The sequence below is a fragment of the Lichenostomus cassidix genome, chromosome 14, assembly GCF_008360975.1.
Source record: "Lichenostomus cassidix isolate B80296 chromosome 14, HeHo_3.0, whole genome shotgun sequence".
Taxonomy (NCBI): domain Eukaryota; kingdom Metazoa; phylum Chordata; class Aves; order Passeriformes; family Meliphagidae; genus Lichenostomus; species Lichenostomus cassidix.
Genome location: NC_139495.1, coordinates 8,206,589 through 8,233,017, shown reverse-complemented (window position 1 = coordinate 8,233,017; position 26,429 = coordinate 8,206,589). Strand labels below are relative to the sequence as shown.

The 26,429-nt window shown below is 41.5% G+C and overlaps 1 protein-coding gene across 4 annotated transcripts in view; it reads left to right on the top strand.

Moving 5' to 3' along the window:
* XYLT1 (xylosyltransferase 1) overlaps positions 1-26,429 on the top strand; it is a 167,172-nt gene that overhangs the window by 105,474 nt on the left and 35,269 nt on the right. For all 4 annotated transcript variants that reach the window (XM_085074773.1, XM_085074775.1, XM_085074772.1 and 1 more), the window contains 3 exons: positions 1,687-1,859; positions 2,489-2,691; positions 21,485-21,565. In XM_085074773.1, coding sequence (XP_084930899.1) covers positions 1,687-1,859; positions 2,489-2,691; positions 21,485-21,565 — 457 coding nt within the window. The remainder of the gene's footprint in view (positions 1-1,686; positions 1,860-2,488; positions 2,692-21,484; positions 21,566-26,429) is intronic.

Here is a 26,429-nt window from a genome sequence, read left to right as displayed (position 1 = left end):
GGCAGGTCATTAATACACACAATTATTAGTGTGTATTAGTGTGTGTATTAGCACATCGCTGACGTGATATGCTAGGCTTTGGTCTGCTCAAGTTTTACAGAGATGAAGTGGCTGCAGCTATTCAGGTCTTGACATTGGTCATGCAGATCTGAAGTTCTACTGTAGTTTTTAGTAAGCAGATCCTCAATTCAATGTTTTCCTGCCAATTCCATCTTCTTTGGAAATCATGCTGGTTCTTTATCAGTGAATTAGTGTGCAAAATAGATGGTGCTAAGCAGCCATGAGCTAAAACCAGGGAAGTGACAGTATAGAGCAAAGTAGCAGATAGTCTGACAGATGGAAAAAGTAGCATTCTTCCTTTGTGAAACTCCAGGCAGCCAAGAATAGGATTATATTAAAAAACCCATAATAGGATGCAGGTGGTAAATGCAAGTATAAAAACCTAAACCTAAAAGAGAAGGAAGGAACAAGCACATGAAAAAAAAATGTTAGAGAAGGAAAACAGCAGAGAGCAAAATAAGTCACTGCAGGAATTTATTGGAGAAAACTGATGCAGTGAGGTGGCATTTCAGGTGAAAATTTGAGAGGATTTTGTTCTCAGTAATTGCTAGATAAATGATAGTGTAGGTATTGAAAGCAAGTTAGATTAAAATAAAAAACCCACAAAATGACTATTTTAAATTCCCCTCACTTTCTGCATACCATTGCAGAAAGCCGCTGATTTCAGAAGGGAGGTATCCAAAAATGTAATGAAAACCACTAAAAATATTTTAGTCTGTAGATGGGACATCATCAGCTTGAAATCAAAGCAGTTTAAAAGAAAAATGGCTTGTTTTTGCAACTGCAATTGCCCTTCATTCCCCTGTCAGTTCTCTTTGCAAGCACATTTTCCTTCTCTCACAGGCCCTTTTTGTCCCTGTCATTTAGCAGAAACCTTAAGCATGTGCACAGTGAAGCTCATCAGCTGCACAGGAGAAACAGTAGAACTGGGCATAGGCTAATGGCCATCATAAACAAGCTAAAAATTATAGAAAAAACAATGTAAGCTTCTTTCCAATTATTTAATACTCTTCCAAATCTTACTGAACCAGTGGTGGAAGTTTTTTTTCAAGAAATACCATTTAAGTTATTTGCGTCCCGTGTGAAGTTAAGAGTGATTCATGGGGCTAGAAATTTCCTGATGTCTAGTCTGAATACAACTGGGGGCAATAAAGTTGCTCTAATTTAAGAGCAATACTATTGCAAAGAGCTGTTCCTTGAGTGGCTGTGGATGAGCAGCTTTGGCTAAACAGGGGATTTCCTTCTGGGACAATGTCAGCCTTGTCATTGTTTGAATACTTTGGACGCTGCTCACAAACTTGGAGGTGATTCCTTTGAAGGTCCAAATGTCTGTACTCAGGTAGAGCTTGAGCCAACTCCTAAGCATCTGGGTACTTCTCCATGCTTGTGCAGCCTTGTTCAGGATGAGCCCTGTGGGCATGGCCTGCTGCCCAAGGGGTGGTGGCCCTGTGTGGGGACAGAGCAGAGGGGTCCAAACCATGGCACACAGGCTGGCACCCCTCGTGAGTTCTCACCTGGCCCTCCAACGTGCCTTTGGAGAAAGAGCCCAGGTGGAATGTGTACTGCTCTCTGCACCCCTGCCCTGTGGATACGCTCAGAGATGTCCTGTGTTTTGTTTTTGAACAGGAAAAGCCAACAACAATGTACAGTGGGATGAGGACTCCGTAGAATACATGCCAGCCAACCCAGTCAGGATCGCATTTGTCTTGGTTGTTCATGGCAGAGCTTCCCGGCAGCTCCAGCGCATGTTTAAGGCTATTTACCATAAAGACCATTTTTATTACATTCATGTTGACAAGGTAATATATCACTGGTTATAAATTGCCTGTCTCACCATCTGTCAGTCTACCCATCTTTGTCATCTTCTTCATCTCCCTTTACCTCTGCTGCGTAAAGTGCTTGTCACTTTTTGTCTCTCCATCTGTTATGTGTTTGGAGCCTCTTTTTTTTCTTTACATTTTACTTGTTATCTTCTTTATGTAAGAGCCTTCATTTCTCCTTCTATGTGGATGACTATCTCCCCTTGTCTGTCTGGTGTACATTTAGTCAGCAGGAATTGATAAGTTGATGCAGACTGAGGCGGTGGCCCACTGGAGGCAGAACTTGGTTCTTGGTGCCTTGGGCAAGTTACATGCTGGAAAAGGGAGGTGGTAGCAGTCACCTCCTTTACAAGAGCCCTTTGGGATCTGTGATGACAGCTGGTGAATAAAGCTAATCACACTGATTAGTGAGCACTATAGTTGTAATAAAAAGAATTAAACAGGGTTCTCTGTCCATTTAGCAAAAGAGGGCTGTATACCATAGTAAGTGAGGGCAAAGCAATGGCAGCACTCAGTGAGTCAAGAAGTAGGGTTGGCCTTTAGTGAATGCAGGGAGAGACAATTTTGGACAGAATAACTTGAATGTATTACTCTTTTCTCCTGTAAAGCGATCCAATTACTTGCACCGGCAAGTACTCCAGTTTGCCAGCCAGTACCCAAATGTGAGAGTCACCTCTTGGAGAATGGCCACCATCTGGGGAGGAGCAAGCCTTCTGACCACCTACCTGCAGACCATGAAGGACTTAATGGAGATGAGTGACTGGCCCTGGGATTTCTTCATTAACCTCAGTGCTGCTGACTACCCAATCAGGTACTATGAGTATTTTAAGAATGTCCATGGTTTGTTCCTAAAGCAAATAATCATGGATATAAGCAATGTGCTGTGTCTGTGCTGTGCTGCAAGAAGCAGAGGAGCAGTTTCTTTTGTTTCACAGCAGAAAGCTCCTGTTGGTGAGGCTGATGTCTGACAGCCACACTTTAGCCAAGGATTCAATCACCTGACTGTACCCTGTGTGTCTTCCACTTGCCTTGGGGGGACTTTCACTGAGAGGTTAGTCATTATTGCCAACAAAAGGGGTACCTGCAAGAAAGGATGAGTAAAGTAGCCAGAAGTGCTGGAGTTCAGCAAATGAATCCCAGGCATGGAGAGATTCCTCCCTCCCAGGGCTCTGATTAACAGTTTGATTTGATGTCTCAGCAAGTGTTGAAGGTATGAATATAGATTTAGGTACTCCTCTCCCTTTTTTTAGTACATTTTCTGTGGAGCATAATGGCTGTAGAAATGACAAATAAGTTGCTAGGAGTCAATTATATTTTCAGCATCAGCCATTGCCTGAATATCTTTATTCAGATGGCATCAGGCAAAGAATTGCACAATCTTATCACATGATAAGGCTTGTGATTTTAAGTAAAATTATGTTCTTTCTGCATTTATATCACCCAGGCCTCAAAGCTGCTTTCCATAAGTTTGCTACATTGTGCAAAAGTAGGAAGTCCATGACAAAAACCCCAAACCAAAGAAAAAAGTGAAAAACCAAAAAACAAAAAAACAACAACCAAAAAAAACCAACAAAAAAACCCCAACAACAAAACCCTCAAGTATCCTTCAACTGTTTGGTTTAGGCTGTAAGAGGTACTAAGAAGAAGAAAAAATGAAATTGTCCTTGTGGCTTCTGTTTCCCTCTATGTTGAAATGAATCAATGAAAGGGGAAGTGACTTTCTTGGGTGATTTCCTGATGAGTGATGATATAACATGGTTTTAATACTCCTAGAAGAGAAATGTGCTTCCACTGGGCAGGCTTCTCCAAAACCTCTCTTAAAGTATGAATCCCTTCCTGAAGGTGCTTCTTGGACAGAAATTGCCACTGAGGTGAACAATGGCAAAACCCCTGAGCCCATCCCTTAGGAAGGATTTTGTGAGGACTGACAAAAAGCTTTATTGCTGGTGCCTGTTTCTAAGCACTCTCAGTGAAATGCAACACATTTTGGGGGAGAAAGAGTCACTGAGACTGCCTTGATATTAGAACATGGGGATTTGAATGAAGAAATCACAGTATTTAAACACTTTTGGTGTCCAACAGGAAGAGAACTAACAATTTTGATGTATCAACCTTGCTTATGAGGGAGAGTATGTAGTATTCTGTGTATCTCTTGAGTTTCGTGAATAACTAACTTTTATTCCCTATTACTCACTTTCCTGGTGAGGAATGCTCTATGGATGCTAAAAAGTGGATTAATGTGAGACCACAGAGGAAGAGGTAGGTGTTGGCACTGTGAATCCAACAAGCTAAATTGTAGGAGAATGATTGCTGAAGGTCTGCCATGGTTCTAGACTAGTGCCAGCAGGGGTGTCCAGTTATCCTGTGGTGTTGAGTCCACTTTAACCATCATGTAATGCTGAGGCCATGACCTGGGGCAGTCTGAACTGTTCTAGTTCCCTGTGGAACAAGTGAAACCACAGGGGCAGAAGGGGACAGTCACTTCCAGACATGGCCATCAACAACCACAGGCTTTGTGGAGCAGACTGCAGTCGGTTCAGAGTTAATGGATTCTTTGTAATAATGCTGTGTATCCTGCAGTCAGTGCCGTTCAGCTGGAGAAATTCCGGGCACTTGTTTCTTCAGAGGGGGAATTCTTGGAGGTTGTGCTTCCCCCTTGCAGCTCTCAGAGCTCTGTGGTGGCACCCAGGCAGGGGCTGAAGTGCTCACTTCCCTTTTTGCCAAAGGGCTCTGTTACCAAAACTGAAGGGAATGTGCTTCCTCTTCACACCATGATGCACTTCAGCAAAAAGTAAGAAGTCTTTTTCAGTGCTGCAACTTCAATGACAGTGACTTATAAGTAATGTTAAATATTTTTTTGTAATGTGGAATATTATAGCTATAAACCCCAGAAAATGTTATCAAATATCTATATGAGTCCATTTCATTTGCATGGTGGAGATGCTATAAATAAACATTATTTATAATCTTTAGGAAGTCATTACCTCCCTGCCTACCCCAGAGAGGGCTGATTGTTTTTCTAGGAAATACTAAATAGGGTATTTGAGGGTTTTTGGTTTTTTTTCAGACCCCATGCCATGATTTGTCAGATAATGGGCTAGGGGCACTTTACACTTCTCTCTGGTTAGTCATATTGCAGTGGGTTTTGCTAGGTTTCCCTGCATAAGAACATATGAATTTTGTGGATTAATGGTTTTTATCCAGAGCTGCTTCATATTAAGCTTTTGCTTCCCATCTGCCATTCCATCTGTAATACTGAAACCTTTACTACTTCTCTTCTGATAATAAAAGCTAATCCAGCCTTCTAAGTCAAAAAAACCTATTTAATATGTGGGGTTAATACAATATGATGAAGCCTAAATCTGTCCAGGGAGTAGTCTGGTATGTTCACAGACGACAGCAGAATTGCCAGGAGCCTTTCATCCTTCACAAGAGATGTCCAGAAGCAGATGTTAAGGATCACACAATATAAAGGCATGGGGGGAAAATATTACAGCTATTCATTTTGTGAGGGAAACAATTAAAAATGTGTAAAATAAAACATATGCAAGCCAGGAAAATCCAGATAGCCCTGTTATTCCTCATTATGCCTGAACGTTTTGTTTGTGGAGCCTGTAGGTCCAGCACTAGCACAGAGGAGGTCCTAATCCTGCAGTATAAATCACTGGCAAGCAGTATGGACATCAAGGTGCCTCCAATAAAAATACTTTGTTTTCATTTAATCATGAGGCAATATGCTGTTTGTTGGCCTGACTGAAGTGATGTGGTGTATTATCCAACCTTGACTTCATTCAGCTCTGATGAGCATTCTCAGCAGGAAAAGGAGGGATGGAATGGCTAAAGACAAACCTCTACAAGCACCTCAGAGGTGAGAGGTTGTGTGACTGCTCCTCCTTTTGCTCCATGCTTGTGAATAAAACAGGAGCACATGCCTGCAGGGGTCTCAAGAAATCTTTTCTCACAGTCATTTCATTCATAAAGAAATTAAAGAAAACAGCACGTTCCTTCCTTTTCTTTAACTTTTTTAATTTTAGTGGTATTTTTTTCATAATTTAAAGTCTTTTCTTTTGAGAGCCTCTTTCAAAACCTTGTGGGAAAGCTATCAATGTCTTCAACCTCTTACTTTACATGGGTATCTATTTGCATTATTTATTGTCTCTGACAAACAGCATAAAGTAGTCAACCTTATGTTCAGGGACTGAAATTTCACTCCCAACAAGGTGAACTATGGTAGAGCATCTATTCATGCTGAATGTTTAATGTGCATTGCAGGAGTCCTTGGATAATGTGGCAGGTGAAGTGTTGCACCACTTAAATTAAGAAGTTTAATGAGATCATTTAACAGTGAATGTCATGTCAGTGCTTACCTGGCCACAAAGCTTGTATGAAGAATAAACATAATGAAACATTTGAACTATTTATAATTTACAGTAAATCACCGAGCCTCAATCACCAAAGGGATCACCAAATCTAATTGCCAGCTAATGCTTGGTCTTTAATAAAGGTCAAGCAAAATTATTAGCAGAAGCTTGGGGAGTGCTTCAGAATAGTAAGAAAATAAAGTGTCTTGTTGGTGGAGCCAGGAATGCAGATACAACTAAATTTCCAATTAATGGGCAATCAGGTATAACAAAGGAATTTAAAAGAAACCCAGTGAAACTGCTTGTGTTTTGCTGCTTGACCCAGTTGTGCCTCTTGATGGCAGTGAACTTAGAAATCCCAAAGCCAGCAGGGCTGATGAGAGCTGTGTAATGGCAAATAAGCAAAGCCATTGGCTCAAAAGGCAGTTCCACTTTCACTCTGTCTCAGTTCTTATCAATTGAATTAATTTAACAATTCTATGTCTCACTGATAGTCAGACTCCAGAGCTCTCTCTACAGATATTTCCTTCCTGGCACTACATAAATTGGTGTTGGACATGAAAGCCTGGATAAAGGATACTGATTTCCCAGGGCTGAATTTGGCCTTACACCCCATATGGAGTGTTGCAGTGCTGATCTGAAGTGCAGGTCTTGCCACTAGAATAATGTACCAGGCACAAGGCAAATAGTACAGCGTTCTTTAAAGTGCCCTCTGGAATGTTATCCTGGCTGAAGCACTGCTCAGTTGTATCCCTACATCGAGATGGGAGTGCAGCACAGGTAGCTTTTGCACTGCAACATCTGTTAAGATGCCAGCGCCTGAGGATTTTAATCTCAGGATTGTCACTGACATTGTACGTGGTTTTGTTTGCTCAGAATATCTTTATCTGGCAAGCCAGATGTCAATCCACTCTTAATGCTTCACAGGGAATCTTTTTTCTTGTCCAAAAAAGAACTTTATCAGTGTTTTTCTTGAATCTGCATTCTCTGAGAATTTCAGGTTGCCTCTGTCTTTAATCCCTCAAATAACCTTTCCCCCTCTTCTTTCCTCACTTTGCCAGCACATTTGCTTGAGATTTAGATATATTTTGAAGGTTATCTTTTTGGTTTGTTATTCCACTTCTCTGTTTTTTTGTTAAATTATCAGTGGTTGGCAAAGCAGTGGTTTTGTGCATGGTCACAAATGGGTGGGGTGAAATGTGGAAATTATTGTGGCTTAAAAATTTTATTTATGTCTGATGTTAACATAATGTTTTCTTCAAGCTGGTAAACGTTAGTGATGGGAGCCCCACCCTTTCTCTGTGCAGCCACAGCAGCTCAGGTTACTCCTTCTGCCCTTCCCTCCCAGATTTAAGGATATAAAGCAGCTTTTGCTTTGGACAACTGTGACATCTGCAGTTCTTAGTAACTCCTTTGGACATTTAGTACTTCTGAGATGTGCTCCATAGCTTCAGTCAGGCAACAGAAATAAATGCACCCCAAACTGGAACTGGTTTGGCTACCCAGGCATCTTTATAGTGCATGCAGATTAAAGATGCATCAATAAGGCACAGTTTTGGAATAGGACTTTTACTCAAAGTACCATTATACTTGGCAGCATGTTACCCTGTTGATTACAGTGCTAAACATTGAGTCCTTTCTGTCTTCCTATGAGGACTGAAGCATCTGAGCCATGCCTGGGGAGCTGCCTGGCAGGCAAAAGCCTCAGATGCCCAAGTGAGCAGTTTGATGGGCACTGCAGCCTCTGAGCCCATGCTGGGCTGCCTGGCTGGTGTTCCCTTCTCTTCTGGCTTGGCTCTGTCATTGCTCACAGGGAGCTCCTCAAGCAAAGAGCCAAAGGGTTTTCATCTGTTTGCCATTTGCTTTCTGGATGCAATTCATTTTTACTTATTTATGACTGAGAAAAATGTCTGTTTCTTAAAAGAGAGTTAAATGTGAGTCTTGCCTGGATTCATTCAGCCTGATCTATAAAGAACAACAGCACAAATGTTGTGATGATGTGCACCATTGATTCCTAGGCAACAGTTGCATCTTTTGTCTTCAGGATGCTACAATAATATCTGGAATTGTATTTTTGTGAGGGTAACCCATGTCTTGGGGCAGAGGAAGGCACTGAGTAGCATGAGGGATCTTGCCAGCTCCATATTTCTCCTTTGCAGCTCCAGGGATTCTTATGAAGCCTGTCTTTCACTTACAACTCGTCTGTGTGGACAAACAGTGTGGGTGACCAAGTCAAGAGCAGGGGCCATTGTGCAGAATGGCTCTTGCACTTTAAATCCATGGTTAGCAAAATTCCCCATGAGATGCCCCAGACTGGCAAGTCCTTCCCATGGCACTCAGTTGCTCACTGCATTCCTGGGCAAGAAGCTCCAGTGGGGTTTGAGCTGTAGTGGGATGTTGATCGCCAGGGAAATCCCAGGTGTGACTTTCTCTCTTGTGTGCTCTCCCACAGCTGTGCTCCAAGTGACTTTGACTTTGGATTAAGTATGAGGTGGGTAATGGAAGCTGCAGAGAAACAGGTCCTTGTGTTTACCTGGGGTTTGTGGGCAGAAACTTTAATGTCTCTTCAACTCAGTTTTGTTTTGTTGGATTTTTCAGAAAGTTCATTGGAATCATTAAGCGAAAACTGTTTGAAAGAGAGAAACATTCCTACTATAGCATTGCATTTTGAACATGCTCTCCCTCCCTTTGTGGTCTCACTGAATTCTCTCAGGAGATTAAAAATTTGCTGAAATTGCCGTTAAGACACATTTTTTTGTTTAGATTACAGGATGCCACTTACAATAATACAGCAGCAAAATAATATCTGGGGGCAGTTCAAAGTGAAGATAACACATATGCTATTATACCTTTCCCAAGTCACTCTTAAATAGCTGTGAACCAAAAGGCCATTAAAGGGTGAGCCAAAATGTTGTTCTGATTCAGTCTTTTAGTGGTGATACTGAATTAGGAAGGAGAGGAAGAGATGAAGAGATAAATTTTTCCCTTGAAAACAGGGCTAAAAGTGTGATAGTTGAATGGTATTTGATGTTGAAAATTTTTCAGCCAGTTGATACCTAAATTCTGATCTTGTCTTGGTATTAAATTATGCACTTTGACATTTTGTTATTCAGGATTACTGCATTTGAATGAGCTGATGGAATGATTTGAATGAAATACTTTGCAATGGAATTAAAGCTATTTTGGAACAACAGATAAAATTTAAAAAGTGCTTTTGTATAAATAAAATGCAGTTGTTAACCCACTGTGGATACAGAGGGGTGGCACAATTGTACAGCCCCTCCTGCCTCTTTGCTTTGCTGTGATCCAGTGCAAACTCCTTTTTCCCAGAACCGTAGTGCAAGATAAGTGGGAAGCACAAGGCTGAGTTCTTCCAGTGCAGAAATTCCAGACCTACATTTTGCTGTCTAATCCCAGGTAGAATAGGAACTACTTGGCTTTTAAAGTTGCACCTTATTCCAGTTGAATACTTCTCTTCTGCTCGTCCTGCACAGCACTACCAGTGCATTTATATGATACTTCTGAATGTTTCTGTATAAATAGCAGAGCTGAATGCCACTGACTATGTTTGTGATGACCCATCTGTAGTTCCAGGCTGATGGGAGGGGATGAGGCCCTAAATGGTTCACTGTAGCACATTCCACTCTGCTGCACGCAGTTTAATTATATCCATCATTCAGCATTACTTGATGAACCAGCTGTAGGCACAAGCATCCCTAAGCTTTCATCAGGATAATTGCACTCTTTGCCACATTAGGAGCTGGTCTGGGGCCAAGTCTTTTCCAAATGCAGAGTCCATCTCGGTTTAAAAATTTGCTGCCCCAAAGTAGCTTCTAGCAGGTAATCTTGGAACAATGCATTCTCTGGGCAGCTGAAAACTAAAAGGTCTATAAATCCAAATTGGCTATTTGTGTCACCTTACAGCTTTAACTGGGGCAGCCTCAGATGTTTTAGCAGTGGCTCAGATTATTGTATTCTGATGATGGGATGCACCCAGGCAGTCAGGTGCAAGATAGCTCCCAGATGATTTCCATGACAAGGGTTTGCCAGGACTGTGGCTCTGCTAGCTCTGGAAGGGTCAATGTCATTGCTGAACATTTGTACAGCTGTATAGGGGAGGCACTGAGACTGTTCCCATGGGGCTGAAGTCACGTTGCAGGTGGCAGCTGCAGAACTACAGCTGAAGGCTAAAACACCCTGATCTTTCTTCCCTCTGGGAAACTGGTACATATGGTGCTGGGTGTCATCACAAAGTGCCTGGAGAATCATTTGTGAACCACTGCAGCCCAGGAGGGGAGAGGCAGCCAGGACATGGCTCCAGCCTGTCCACTTGGCAGTGCCTGGAGATCACTGGTGACAGACTGCCCAACTTAAGTTCACCTGCCTTTTCCAGCATCTTTTCTCTAGCTGAAGTGAACCACTGCTTCTCTTTGATGAAATAAGAGTGTATTGGTTGCAGCTCTGTTGAGCACAGCAGTGAGCAGGAACATCAGCCTCCCACCCTCCCAGCTGTTTCCCAGCAGCTCCTGCTGTATCAGTTAGTGGATCTGTACATTCCTGTTGCAGACATCGTCTCTGCCACTTGTTTGTGCCCCACATCCCAGCTCTGCATTCTTCATGGACTTACCCCAAAAGAGTCCCAACCAAGAGCAGGGCAAGTCATCAGCTGGTGCAAATTGTCAAAATAAGATCATTGCTCAACCCAAATAAAGGTAACAAAATGTGACCTTCTGTTGTTAAAACCAATTAAGTTTCCTTCCATCAACTCTGAGTTCATTATCCCTTTCACCCCCCAGGCCCTGTTCTTCCCTCTTTTTGGGCTTGGTGCAGAATTAATGTTAAATCCCATTAGCCTGACCCCATTTTCCCTGTTTTGCCTTCTGGTCCTTTGAATTGATGCACTCCGACAGGTTGATTCTGCAGCTCAGGGATCAAAGGGAGTGGCAGGCCCAGAAGGAGCTTCAGGAAGGGCCTGGTTTATAATAATTCACTTTACTTTGAAAGGAATTTGTGGAAGTGCCTCAGCAGCAGGGTCTCATTGGGTGTATGAAGAGCCCTGGGAGGCATCCCTGGCACAGAGAGCACCACATGGCCTCCTGCTAGTGGAGTCCCACCACTCCTCCCTTGGGATAACTCCAGTTAGGAGACTGAAGCTGCTCATTGGATGAGTGTATATTCCCTCTGGCCTTTTCCTTAGAAAGTGTGAGATGGGGGGTAAAAAGTTTCTTTGCCCAGGTGCATCTTTCCCACTGCATGCAAAGAACAGTGTCTGTTGGCCTCGTGCTGGTTTGGGAAGGATGCTGGGCAGGATGGGATGGGATGGCTCTGACTGCCTGGGATGACAAATGGGGGAGGGTGGGGTGTCAGGGTGAATCACTGTGAGCTCAGTCAGAGGAAGCAAGTTCTGTTTCAGAAACAGAGAAATCACCAAAATTTAACCTTAAAGCTGGAAAAGTGGCACCTTTACAACTGTATGCAGCAAAGCAAAGATTTCTCATGAGTCTTCAGCTGCAAGACTGTTGCAGCTGATTGAGGAACACACAGCCCACAGTGATGAACGTTAAATCCAAGTTGGATCTGCTGGGTAGGTCCATCCCTGGCACAGGACGTGGCCCAGGCTGACACCTGAGGACACCAGAGGGTCTCTGCTGTGGCAGGACAGCAGCATTGTACCCCCAGACTGACACTCCATCACTCTGCTGTGATGAGCAGAGTGAAGGAGATTTCTTTCTTCCCACTGTCTTGGAAGAAAGTGAGCATTTTTAATTATAATTGCTCGACAACTATTGAATCATTTTTCAGCAATTAGTAAATCATTTTTCTTATTGACTTGCACAAATAAAATGTCAGATTGATGTGGGAATGTATAAATTGGATGAAGTGAGTGGTTGCTTAAAATCTGTGCTCATATTTAATTTTAATTTCTTCTCTTTTTGCACAAAACTCTTGATAATTTAATTTTAGAGATGGTGAAGAAAATTGCTGAATATAAACTATGCCATGTAAAATATACACGGTATAAACAAACAAAAAGATCCTACTCAGCCCAATATCTAGATTTTTTCTTTTATACAAAGTCTCACTAATTTGAGTAACGAACTTGATAATTTCTGCAGCTCACTCCACTTGCTTATTTAATCAGTGATTATTGTTTTCATCAAAATGGGATGTATCGTCTGGGCAGATGAGGTTCTACATGAATATGCAGCAGCAGACAAACACTGGAAAAATACAAAGCAGTGAGCATCATTCTGCACTAAATAAAATCCCAGTGCTTTTATAAAGCTAAAATTATATCATGTTTAGTTTTAATAATTAAATATCCTTGGGTATTAGCAGCTGGTTAGTCAAGTATTTCAGTACTCTTTTTTTTTCAGATACTTTTCAGCAGACATTAAGTGGACTCAGATGTTTTTGTGAGATAGGATAATCCTGTCTGTCTTAACTCTTTGTAGTGCTGCATCCTTTCAAGTGATACTCTGGCATCTATAAGAGCATGAACCATCAAGAGTTTATGGCAGTTAAATGTGGGAATTTTCTATATTGATCCCTGCATTGAGGCAGTGATTAGAAATGGAATGGCCTGTTATGGTAATAACAGGTAAAGGCAACTTTGAGAAAAGTATATTATCTTGGCAAATACTTTCCAGCAGCTGTTAGAAGTCATGTGGTAATCGGCAGCAATTACTTTTGCTGCCACTCTGACACAATGAATGAGCCTTAAGAAAAGAAATGTCTGCTTGAGAATTCTTCTGATGGAGAATTACCTTCCATGAGACAAGGCAGGGAAGGACAGAGCAGTTCTCAGAGTGATAGGAAGACAGTGCTGATTTTCATCTATTAATATGTGTCACACATGGAACAACACATTTTCACAGCCTCTAAACTGGGAAACACCACAAAACCTTTGTTATGTTTTCCCATAGCCTATTCCAGGAACACAGAGCTGGGTTTCTGGTCTGGCTTACACAAGCATAAACTGAGTGCACTGTGCTGATTTTGGAGCACTAGAGATATGAAAACAGAATAAAGTCTTTTGTATAGTGATTTATCAGTAGAAAAGAGGATAAAAAAAGGATTTTTAAAAATTGATTAAAGGACTTGCAAGGGGGAACTTGTCTTGCTATTGAAGGTACTAAAAATATTTGTATTTTAAGAAACAAAATGTGGTTAATTTGTGCATTGCTTTCTTCAAACATGCACTTTGGACAGAAAGTGCATTTACCAATGTTTCTGTCACTCCGTAGTTTTGGGGTTTTTTTCCTAATGAGAGAAAAGCCTTATTGTCATAAAAGTTTTTAAATAGAAATATGCTGAAAAGAGACCTTGTTTTCTTTCCTTACAGGATTAAAACTAAGTAAATAACCTCATTAAATTTAGACATTCTGGGCATGAATCCTCTTTAGCCATGTGTCTCAATGTAAATAGCAGTGTGGCTTGAAGCTGTGTAGGTAACCTCTTCAGGTGCACTGCTGCTTCCTGCTCACTGTCTATCAAAATGGTAATTTACGTCAACAACCAACTTCGTTATTGATGGAAATGAAGAATATGATAGAACTTTGACAGTGTGATATTCAAATAGCCTTTCTGTGCCAAATTGTCAGCAGGTAGTGTGTGTTCATTAGCTCTGCACTCTGCATTCAGTCAGTCCTTACACTCTTAATGGAAAAAGGTTACAAACATTCATATTTGGACTTGTTGATGTCATCCACGAATCTGCTGCATTTTTACCATGAGAATCACAATTCTTTCCATTTATCCTGAGCACAAAGTTGCTGACTCAAGTGGTAATGGCAGCTCTTAGTGGAAGGTCAGTTAAAGTGACTGAGAGGAACATTGGCCTCATTGTGCTCTGTGTGAAGCCATCTGCCTGCATGTGACAAATTTCCCAGGCAGTTCTTCCCAGTGTGGGAAGTGTGGGCTCACCTGGCACTGCCTGTGCTGCTGCTCCTCCTCCCTTGTATCATTAATTTGGGTAGAATTCAACTTTAACCAGCATGGTGACTGTTGTTAGGTTGCCTTCTGAAAGGCTGCCATGAGGCACGGATGGTAAATACAGATAGGAACAAGTCCCTGCTGGTGCTGCTCAGGGTAGAGCAGAGCTGAGCTCTTACTGCCAGGGATCCTGGCCTGGCTCCAGAGCAGCTCCTGTGCCCCTCCATGCAGCCCTGAGGAGCAGAGTCACACACCTTCCACACTAATGCTGGGGATGTGCCATCCTGTCTGCAAAAGGGAAATCAAACACCCCTGTGCCTCATCCCTTACATGCCTGTTAACCCCAGCAGCAGTGAGAATATTTAACTACTGATCCTACCAGGGAACAACAATTAAAACAGAAGATTGTATGTTAGTGTATTTTTTTTTCAATTTGTAGATTTGTGTTGGTGGGATCAAAAGGCAGAAAAAATCAGGAAACAAACTATGAATGTGCCAGAGATAAGCAGACTATATTACGACTGCCCAAATTGCCTGTACTCCAGGCAGGCAGATTGCAGTGGGGACCAGGCAGACGTGGCAGTTCTCTCTCTTAGTTTTCACAAGCCCCTGAGCACAAACTTCTGCTTGTGAACATGACATGCACCAATGCCAAAGGAAATCTGCTTACTCAAGGCTGGCACCTTGGTTTAGGAGATTGGCACTGGGGGGTATGGGTTAGTGATGGGCTTGGCAGTGCTAGATTAGACATCCTTAAAGGTCTTTTTCAAACTAAGCATTTCTATGACTCTGTGTTTGGAGCTGACATAATGCTGAGTAATCATATGATTCTATGAATCTCTGGGTTGCTTATCAAAAAATGCTAAGCATTTTAGATCAGAGTGTAAGTTGAAGAGGCTAAACCCCACATTGCTGTGTTTTCTCTGTACTAATCTGCATTATTTTAATTTCTAAATATGAATAATGGGAATACCAGCAAAGCTTGATAAACAGTTTTTGCCAGCACTGATAAAAATGAGCATTTTTCATACATGCAGTTCAACTAAACTGACATTTCTTGTGAATGTGGTGGGAGAGGAATTTTGCTTTACTACAGTGTACACCTTTAACAAGTTTTCTATCCCTTATCTAAGTTAGACACACGTCTGTGCCTTTACTTAAAAATATTTATTTGAAATAGGCATTTATAGGCCTTTCTAGCAAAGGCTATCTGTCAGACACTCAAGTTCTGGACTAGCAAGATGAAAAAAAAAATGCTGGTGATGTGCTGATGATTCATAAACTTAAATAGAAAAAGAAATAGAAAATTGTTTAACAAATCAGGGTGAAACATTTCCATCCTTTCTAGCAAAATATCTCAGAGCTGCATGCATCAATACCAGGTTATTTAGGGAATAAGTCATCCTGCATGTAGCTGATTTTCTTTGATTATTTTCAGGTGTACCAGGTCTTGTGCAGTTGCACATATGGAAGGTGCTTCAGAAGCATTTGTTATTCAAGTGTTTTTCTGTGCATTTGTTGTTGTTAAGCATACAAATAATCTAGACTTAGCAATTGCATACAATTAGATTTATGAAAGGAAAATTACCTTAATGTATTTCATAGTTGTACTCTAAAATACAGTAACTTGCAACTTACAGCTGCTTTAAAAATCAGAGAAAAAGAGCTGCATATGCCATGGTATTACAGGGTAGTGTTTTTCTTATTTACTTTTTACTGCAGCAGCAGGGATGCTGAGAAAATATCATTGTCACAGACAGATGAATTCCTAGGATCAATTCAGAGCTACTCCTGGGACTGACGGGATTTTTAAAAATGTTTCATAAACACCAATGAGTTAGATCACAAAACATCAGTGATTTGGTGACATATCTGTAGTACAGATGGACATTCTGAGTTATAACTGGATTGGCCTCCCTGGAAAAGTTTCCTTAAAAAGTGTAATTGTGCAGCTGAGAGATGGAAGATGAGTGAAAGGACAACTGTCAGCTCCTAACCTTGTGTGTAATCATGGCACATTCTGCTGCTGAACACATAGACATATAGGCCATTACCAGTAAAGTAATTTATGACAATTCAGTGTGAAAGTTGCATCATTTTGGGAGAGCTCCAAGTGTGCTCCAAGTTCAGCACACACTGTTTAGTGCTTCAAATCAGAGACACAGTGACTGCACCATTGCATGGTGTGTTTGATAAGGTCCTGGAGATTTTAAATGCTTGTGTTGAAATTGCGCTATAAAATAATTGGAAATTGAGTAATTTACTTTTTTCCCAGTGAATATTTAAAGAAAGTCAAAAGCAACAAGTTACCGAGTTTTAATGAGTGCATGTGGTGAGAATTTTATTATCATAAAAGCTGTAGGGTTTATTGGCTGATATGGGGCTGGAGTTTTTCATTAGCCAAGGGCCTTTCAGGGTTTCATGGGATATAGCTGGAAAACATTCCAAACAAATGAATATTCTATTTTAAAAGAATAATGAGGCATTGAGGGTTTTTATAGACTGCAAAGTTTGCTAAACCAATATCTCTAATTAGATGGAGAAACTCTCTATAGAGGCTTTGCATCAGCGGCAGTACACACAGCAAATGTTTTAAGCATTTACATATCAAATACTGCTGGCAGCGTTTTGGCAGCAGTCCAGAGCTGTAGATAGTTTTAATCACATTTGTTCATTAATCCTTGGTGGAATTCTCTTATATGGTCTCTTTAGGATTTTCATTTAAGCATGTGCTGCTGCTTCTCAGCAGTGGGCTTATTTATTTATTTATTTCATAAATGCCATCTGAAGCCTTGAATTTATAGAAAATAGGTTGTGGAGTGGCTCAGGAAGCAGACGATGGAGTATATTCTATTTTCTCTCAGTGGATCTCCTTTGTGCCCAGGCATTTATGTACTCTCACTAGGAAGAGGTTTATTCAGCAGTGTGACATCTAAAAAAGACTTTCACTCTTTTTTGACTATGCTAGTTCTTTTCTTTTCCATAGGAAACAGACAATGGTTGAATGGGAAGCAGTAATTGAAAGTACAGCAAAGATGACTGTATTGCTAATAGAATGTCTGGAGCATCACACAGCACTGGCAAAGCTGCACTGAGAGGAGCTGCATCCCCTGTGATGACTGATCAGTGCCTGCAGCATCCAAATGCAGAAGGCTGACACTTTGAAATGCACAGGTGTGAATTCCCAGCCCAGATGGCAGCTCTGGTGCTGGAGCACAGCTCTAATCTCCCAACTACTCCAGCAAGCTGAGCTGCTAAGGCAATAGTTTTCCATTATCTTGTTCCTCGCTTAAACCTGACTTGAAAGACAAAACAAACCATTTAAGACAACACTGTTGTAAAAGCAGAGGTATTAACTGTCACCCAGAGCCTTCCACATGCATTTGGCCTCTGAAATCATATCTGCTGTTCTCATTTTTACAGTAGGTTTTATGAATGACTGTTGTTATAGGAATCAGCTTTGCTGAGAAAGGCCTGCCATGCTAATCTTTGTTCTGTGATGGAAAGCAAAGGCTAAATATAGCCTTTCCATACCTCTGTGCTGCCAAAAGCTTCTGAACTTTTGATCTAACTTGGCCAAATTATTGTTAAATTGTATAGGTTTTGGCATATTAATAATCCCATTGAAGTTACTCCTATTCCTTACATCCTTCAAGTTGCCCATGTGTTTCAATACTTTGCTGAATCAGGACATTTTTATTAACCATCTTTATCTTCCAAAAGTAACAATCTCTTGTTTTCCTTTTCTCATATTCTCCAAAGGCTTTCCTAATCTACTTCCACAGCTGCAAACTGAGAGCATCTCTGCTCTTAGCTTGGATTAGTCACCAGGGTTGGAGGGTTTGCTTAAAACCAGCGAGACCAGCAGTGCCTTTTGCTGTTGGCAGTGTCTGGTTGTGTGCAGGGACTCGAGTGCTCCTCCTGCTTTCTGCACAGACCTCCAGTGTGTTCAGACAAGGCAAACACCAAGTCAGTGTTTATCTTTCAGTTTTCATTTCAGTCCCCTGTGTATAGGTCATATTCTGAAATTATTGCAATGCTCAGCATGTGCTTACTGAGTGCCTGGTTTGCCTGCTCACAGCCTGGGACACCTCAGTCCTGGGCCAGGGGCTGCTCATGAGAAAACACTGGTAGCAGACCTTGCTTTGCTTTGGCAATATCTTCTGAATTCCCTTCTCGATATAGGACTTACCTTTCTCTCTCCCTTAGACCTGTAACTCTAATCTTGACCCCAATCCCAAGCAGAGGGCTTGGGGCCCCAGGGGCTCAGCCGTGTCCCCAGCTGAGCAGTGCCATGGGTTGAGTCCCTTTTGCAGCCTCCAGAGCCCCAGAGCCTGCCCAGCTGAGTGCTCCCATCTCTGAGCCCAGCCCTGTGGGAGCTTGGCTGAGTTTGCTGAGTGGCATCTCAGCAGGCAGGCACAGTGCTCTGCCCTGCCACCCCTATCCATCCTTGCTGACCTCAGGAAAGGTCTGGGGGAGATGGGCACCCCCATCCCAGCTGGCATACCTGCCCTTGATGAACACCAAAGCTGCATCTGTGAACTCAAACATGCTTTGTTTCCCCATCTCTCTTCACTTGTCATCTTCTCGTGGAAGCCCTCCCACATGCACAAGCTTTCTTCACATTTGGAGTTCACTGAAGGATTAGTTTCCCATTTCTCCCCATGTGCTGCACACCTGAAAATGCCCATTTTCTCTCAGCCTCTCTACACTCACACCATCCTCCCTCCCTGATAATGACACAGGTAACCAGCTGACTAATCCTTCTCCCTGGTGCCTCGCCCTCCAAGTGAGATTAATAGCAAAAGGAAATAGAGATGGGAGCTGTGTGGATGCATCCATCAGCCCCAGCCTCAGGCACCAACTGCAGAAAGGCTTTTTCCTCAATCTGTATTCATGCTGTGTTACACACTGGGGAAACTGATAGGAAAGTGATATGTAATATCAGTGTATTTTTAATCAGTAGCATGAACTACCCTCCCTCTCCCCATGACTTTATTTCCTTCTTAGGAAGGCTGTGTTGCACTTGTTACTTTCTGTTTTACTGTGATAGTTAGTAAAATATTTTGTGCCAAATTTATGCTCAGTGAATTATCCCTGAAATTTGTGGAGCTATAGCAGACTTTAATTTGGCAGTGCGGAGTTGTTGTTGCTCCCAGTGATGTCTTCAGCTGAAAATCTCAGCTTTCAATTGCCTTACTTAGAGAAAAAATGGGCCCAAGTCTCCAGCCTTTCTCCAAAGGAGTGCCAGAGGCATTGGAAATAGCAGGTGCCAGAGGCACTGCTGAGGCAGACTCTCCTCTGCTGCCCTGGGTGAAGTGTGGCAGCAATCTGTGCTAGAGGCATTTAGGAAATCTACCCCTGAAGGCAAAGTTTTCTGAAAGGTGAGGAGTATTTTAACAAATGCATTAACATCTGCAGCATGTTCAATACCTTTGATTTTCTTCTTAGTGTCTTGTGGTGGAATAAGTCGGAGGTGATGTGCAGCATCCTCATGGTGTTGAAGCAATCTGAATAAAAGCTTAATAGAAGTTCAGTGTGCTGCCATGCTGAGCATAGAATTAGTTGACTGCATAAATCTAAATGTCAATTAACTAAAACGTTTTACCAAATGGAACTATGATGTTTTAGTTCCATGTTGTCAACACATGAAAAGGAGCATATTAATTGACAATAAGTAAAACTCTGTATGAATTCTTTAAAAAAAAAGTTACAAATGTTCAAAGTAGGACCAAGATACCAGCAGTGTTTTCAAGAAGAGGGAAAATGTCAATTATTGATTACTTTGAGAGCTAAGCATCATTTGAAGATTTATAAGAATTACCTAAAAACTGAGAAGCAATGAGAAGTTTATATGGCAGCCCCAAGTACTCTACTTGGTAGACTACTGCTGAATAGCAAAACACAGGTTGGTGAGCAATCTAGAAATGATGATGTTTTATTGAGTGGTGTGGATTGTTACTTTGGTTGATTTGACTTTTATCCTGTAAGGAAATTAAAGCTCAAGCACTTCCAAACTCGATTATATTTCTAAAGATCATCTTTGCATGCCAGCTTTTGCCTAGAAACTCACCCGAAGATGTCAGCCATTGAAACCATTTCATGTGGAAGCATTGCTAAGTAAATTCACTAAATGCCTATTCATCCCAGTAAGATGGAGAGTCACTGGAGCAGCAAATGTGAAAATCTGCACAGCTTACTATACAGAAAGCAGTTTCTGAGTTTGCCAAATTGAGATGCAGAGTCTGACCCTGGGAGGTATTGCAGCTCCCATGAGGGAGTACAGGAGGAGGGTCTCAGGGTCTGTCAGGATGGTTGATTGACAGATAATTGGTCTAGATAAAATCAATGAGATTATGAAAATAGTTTACTTGGCTGATAACATTTCCAGGTTGTTGCAGCCTGACCCCAGAAGTTAAACACATTTTGTGCAGTTAAACATGTTCCAGTTTAACTTGGTTTTCTGTGGCTTATAATAATGAAATGTTTTCAAGATACAGTGCTATTGGCAGCTCTTTTATCTTGAGTTTTTCTGCCATCAATTTCATTACAGACCATTGCTTAAATGGTGTTGTATCAATAAGGTTGTGGGTTTGAATGCTATTCAGGAGATTAAGATCTTTTTAATGTGATTTATTCAGTTTTCCTAAATATGCTGACCTGGATAAATAGAGAACATTTTTTCTCCATTGTTAAAGAAATAAAAGACCACAAAAGCTGTCAAGCGTAAATACATTCTTGGACATGTCAGCTGAAATTTTGAAAATGCTGGTATCAGATTGCCTGTCATACTAATTGGAATTAACCTTCTAAACTCCTTTGTTCCTATTAATTATATTGTCTTTTTGACATCAAAATTCTCTAGCTTTATGCATTCCAACCTTGGCCTCTGTTACACAATGCAAAGAAATAAAATGCCAATAGATACTGAACCAAATTCCCTAGGAAATATCTAGCAAAGCATGTAAAATGGGACTATCAATGGAGTCATCTCACAGCTGGATTTTCACATTTAAAAAGTGTTGAGCAGTATTACTTCATACATAGTCTATTATAGTGCTTAAAACACCTGCCAGTGGTTGATAAGAAATTTGTTAAGGTGTAATAAAGCTCTGCTCCCTTCCAAGGATGCTTTCCTGAGTAGAGGGAGTCATTGAAGTTTAGCAGTAGGTTGGAAGTTTTTTTTAGGAATCACCTCCTTCAGAATCTGAGAATGGTCCCCAAATGAGAACAATAAGTGTATAAATTACACTAGACACAGTGGTTTTCAGAGTGTAATTTGTGTGTCTTTTGTTCTTTCTCTTGCAGGACCAATGATCAGCTCGTGGCATTCCTGTCCAGATACCGCGATATGAACTTCTTGAAATCCCACGGCAGGGACAATGCAAGGTGAGCCGACCCTTTCCTCACCTTATTTTAACCAAAGCACTGAGAATTAGTGTATGGTGATGGTTTTCCAGCATTACCTGATTGAAGAAATCCCCAGTCCAGGAAAAAGAAGTGAATGAGAAGGAAACCCTTTTCTGAGGATGGCTGTTTCTTTGTCCAGAATGATTCCTTCCCAGGGTCAGAGATGCTTTTGTGTGGAGAGAGGCACTAAGCAGATTGGAGTTGCTTCCTCCCAGGGGCTTGGCACAGATCGATGTTTGGTGAACAAGTGGCAATTGCCCCACCTGCCAGCACTGCCCAGCTGGTCCCAGCACACTCTTTTCCTATTTATTGATAGTTTTGCTATTCCTTTTCATTGCTGATTTTGTACCATAACAGCAGTCCTGCAGCACTTCCAGCAACTCCATATTCTGAATCCCAGTGGCTTTGCATCTAAAAATATTGTTTTATTCTGCTTGGGTCACCAGGTCTTCCCTTTATTCTGTAAAATGTCAAGTGTGCCCAGAGAATGTGACACGCTGAGTCGCACGTTCAGCACAGCAGGCAGGCAGAATAACTCACAGGTCTCTCTCTCTTCTTGGCCATTCTTACTCTTGTCACTAGATTTATCAATTCTGTCATGTTCCTGTTTAAATTAAGTCCTCACGAGCATTCATCTTGTGCATGCAGCAATTCTATAGCAGGTAGTAAAAAATAATACTGCGAGGAGTAATATTTAAAGCCAAGTCAACAGTTTTCACAGGAGAGTCGCTGGTTTGGGAAATGCAGAGTGTCAGAGTGATTGGCAGACTCAGCTCTAGCTGGCAATAGTGATCGACAGCAGAGTTAGTGTAGAAAAGAGGTGAGAAAGAGCAAGGAAAAGCACTTGGTCTCTTCTGTCTCCTTGCTCCCCTCGTGCACCTGAGTCTTCTCAAATTCCCTGAGCTGGCTAAGGAAAATAACTAATGAATTATGACACACCAGGATCAGGCTGGCTCAAACATGCCAACTTCAGCTGGATCAGAACAATTTAGATCAATTAAACACACTAAGCTGATATTAATTTAATAATGAAATGAGTTAACGTGCCACTTGTCCTTCCATCACAGGAATAACAAGCTCATTTAGTAGTTCAATGCTTCTCTTTGTACAACCAACTAAATACCTTTTAGCTTATTACAACATGTACCGGCTTTCAATTTTTTTCCTGGATTTCTACCATAAATTCCCTGTGCATCAGGGAGCATGCTTTGGGACAGGAGTTCAGATTTGCCATCTCTGTTTGCCATGGTTGCCTAATCCCTGAGTCCCATAAGTACTCCCACTGCTGGCCACTGGATGAATGGATCCTTTCACATTACCCCTTGGCATGTCCCCAGTTTTTCTGTCAGGGAGATAGAGTGGCTTCCCTCCTCCTGCACAGCCCAGGCAGCTGTAGACACTCTCAAGCCAGCAGCTGCAAACACCTCTGAGTAGTGCTGGTGTTTGGTAAAAATTCATTCCATTATTTCCAAAAGCTGATCAAAAAGTAGTTATTCCCTGTTTGTATTGCAGGTGAATTTCCAGCTGTACATCAAACTATTGAGAGAGCAAGTTTATCTGAAGTGAAGATTTCTAGCCTGATATTTCATTTTAGTGTTTGAGTGACTCAGTCTTGTCTAAACTGGGCAGTATATCCTCTGCTCTCCCCATTTAACACCCAGTCCCCACCTGACTTTCACGGTGTGCCCAGGTGTGTAAGCTGTGCTCATACCAGTGAGGTTTATCCCCATGGTTGGAATGGTGAAGTCCTCTGGGCTGAAATACCTTGTGCAAGCTCAGGCAGGTGAGACAAGAGCAAAGGCTCACCTAGGCTGTCACCTCATGTCCATGTCCTGCAGCCAATGTCCCCAGGGAACAGAAGGATGGGTAGTGGTGCTGCTTTGCAATATTCTCCCAACCTCTTGTGACCTTTGCCTGGGGAATTTCCACAGCTAAACTCTGTGACTTGCTCATTTAAGAGTAAGGGATATTTATTTTTTTTCCTATTAGTTTTTTCCAGTTTTTAAATTTTGCTCTTTACTTTGTCCTGTCACAGCCCAGGGGAAAAGAAATACCCCATGAAGAGAATGGTATGGCCAAGAACTTAGTAAGGTCTGGAAGAGAAGCAACAGCCCCAAGGATTGGCAGCAAAAAGTTAAAAAAAAAAAAAAACAAACCAGTATTTGGAAAGGATTTAGAACACAAGCCAGTGTCCATGTTATTGGGCAATAGAAGAAAATTCCCTTAGGATATCCTATCTCAAAGCACACTGGAACAGAATTTTTTGTTTAAAACAACTACTTTAAGCTGTAATAAGGGAGAGGACACTGGAGTGTACTGGCTGCTGCCCCGTGTACAGTAATGATTTAGCTGGTCCAAGGTGTTAGTCTCAAAACATGGGAGCTAATAATACAGGAGCACAGGATCTAAACATAATTGAAAGCAGTGTATAACCCTTGCTGATACTTTCAATTTTAATTTTTAGATGAATAATGGCTCCTTAATCAATAAGCTTTTCAATTGTCTAAGTCTGCCTTGTAAACAACTGAAAACCCTTAATTTTAAGTCATCATAGTCTTTGGATCATAGAATAGAGAAAGATTAGCAGTATCATCTTAAAGCTGAAATGCTTGTACAGCTCACTTACAATGTACTTTGTATTCAAGCCATGTTCACAATCAGTACATGTTTTACTGCCAAATAAGGAGAGAAAACAGGCTTCCTTTTCTAGAGTTAAGTTTTCTTTTAGTAATGCCAAAGTCATTAAAAAGTGCATTGCTCTGATTTTCCTTTAGTGACTTCAGCAAAGAGAATGGACATGAAAATGGCTCCTTCACTCAGCTGGAGAAGCATTATTTCCTGACAGAGGTGGATGTATGAAATGAAATTGCACACGGTGGCTGGAGTTGTTACACAGTGCTTAGTGGGCAACACATTTTCTCCTCTTTTCAGTGTCTTAGACTATTAAAAGCAAGTGAATAACCTGGTAGTTGTATAAGCTATTGCAATTTGGAGTACGCAGAAGATTTTTTCTTTTTTTGGCAGGAGCAGCACCTGGCTGATGTATTATAAAATATAAAGACAGTCAAATGTGACATCTTCAATGGCTGGCAGGAAGTGGGGGGTTTTGTACAGAAACCTTTCCACAGTAGTCATTTGGGAAACAGTGTAAACATGCTGTGAGGGCTGGATGCTGTTAGATCCTTGAGCAATCTCCAGCTCGTAGGCAAAATACAAACAGCTAAAGAAAAGGCCCTTAAAAGCTTGGTATGTATCCATATTATTTTCTCCTGCTGATGTTTTCTCCTCATTAAGGCTATTCTTTGCAGTTTTGTTGTCCCCTTTCTGGCTTCTGGGCTCCAGATAATTTTAGAGGTGTTGCTGAACTGTGCCAAGGAGCATCACAATCCCATCGCAGTTCTCAGAGGTTGGAGAAGCCTTAGCTACCAAAGGACTTGAGCATGTTCCCAAAATCTCCACTGCTGCAACACACCTGTTTCAGCCCCATTTCAGAATTGCCTTTTTTCCTCAGTGGCACATGCTGTTGTTGGTGTGCTGCACGCTGGGCTGATGGGGTTTGGTGGTCAGTTAGGAAAATGAATCACACAGTAAACGCTGCTGTGTATTGCACTGATGAATTGCCCAGTAAGTACCCAAATACTAGGGGAAAAAATGAATTAATTATCCCTGCTGTTGGAATAGTTTAACCACATAGGTCCTAGCAGCACTTAACACTGCTGCTCATGTAACATATTTGGTGGTTCCTTTGGCACAAATTACCCTCAGCCTTATACTTTTTTTGCTAAATTTTTTAGAACACTTGAGTATTCTGGAGCACATGGACTAAGATCTATTTTCTGCTTGGAAGTAGTTCAGCCCAACAGTTGCATGAGAAGTGTAGCGACTGAAATAGCAACATGCATCTTCTCTGCAAAGAGACTGCACTTTAAAAATTTAGACATTACAGCTAACTTTCAAATGTTCTTAGTGCTTTATGCTAAGCATTAGGGGAGCCATAAAGCCTTTACTGCTTCAGCTTGACAATTTGCCTCCTTGTAGGGCTTTTATTTCTGCTTGGTTTTGGAAAACAGTGCTCTAAGCTGTCAATGCAAAGAGAAACAAAAACAGTCATATGTCTTGACAAGGGACTAAGCAGGGTGGTTTTTGTTCTTAGAGTATACAAGCAAGATCATCCCCTGGTTCAGGAAGGTGATTAAGTGAGAAGGTTTGAAGCAAGCCATGGTTTATGGGGCCTGGACAGAATTAGGAAGGAGGGGGAAATTGAGATACTGGTAAAATAATCAGGAATCTCATTGCTATCTAAGAACATTGAGCAGCTCACTTCATTTGCAGTTGGATAAACAGTGACTTTTGAGCCCTGTCATCTGAGGTCCTGAGGCATTTTATAAAATGGTTATGAAGGGGAACATCCTTTTAAGCTGCACGGATGTTTGGCCCTGGTGTACCCACAGGTCAGTGGTCTGATTTGGTAGCTCAAAAACCTTTGCAGGAGGGAATCACACTTGCCCTCAGTCACTTGAAAGGAGGTGAGGAGACAAGAAACCTTCTAGAAAAGACATTTATTGGAGACAAACAGATGGCAAAATGTCAGGTTTCATATCATTGAGTGTGTGGTGAGTTCATGCTACATCTCTGCATACTATCATTTGCAGTTTTTGCTTATTTAATATAAAAAAGAAACAGAATCACTTGAGTTGTGGACTCCCTGATGGTGAGAGGAAGCCATTTCAGTATTGCTTAAAAAATACCATGTAAGTGAAGAATAGTGGAAAGAAACCCATAGGAGAGTCTTTCAAAGTCCCTCTTGAGTTTTATGTCACAAGGAAATGCATGGAACTGTTGA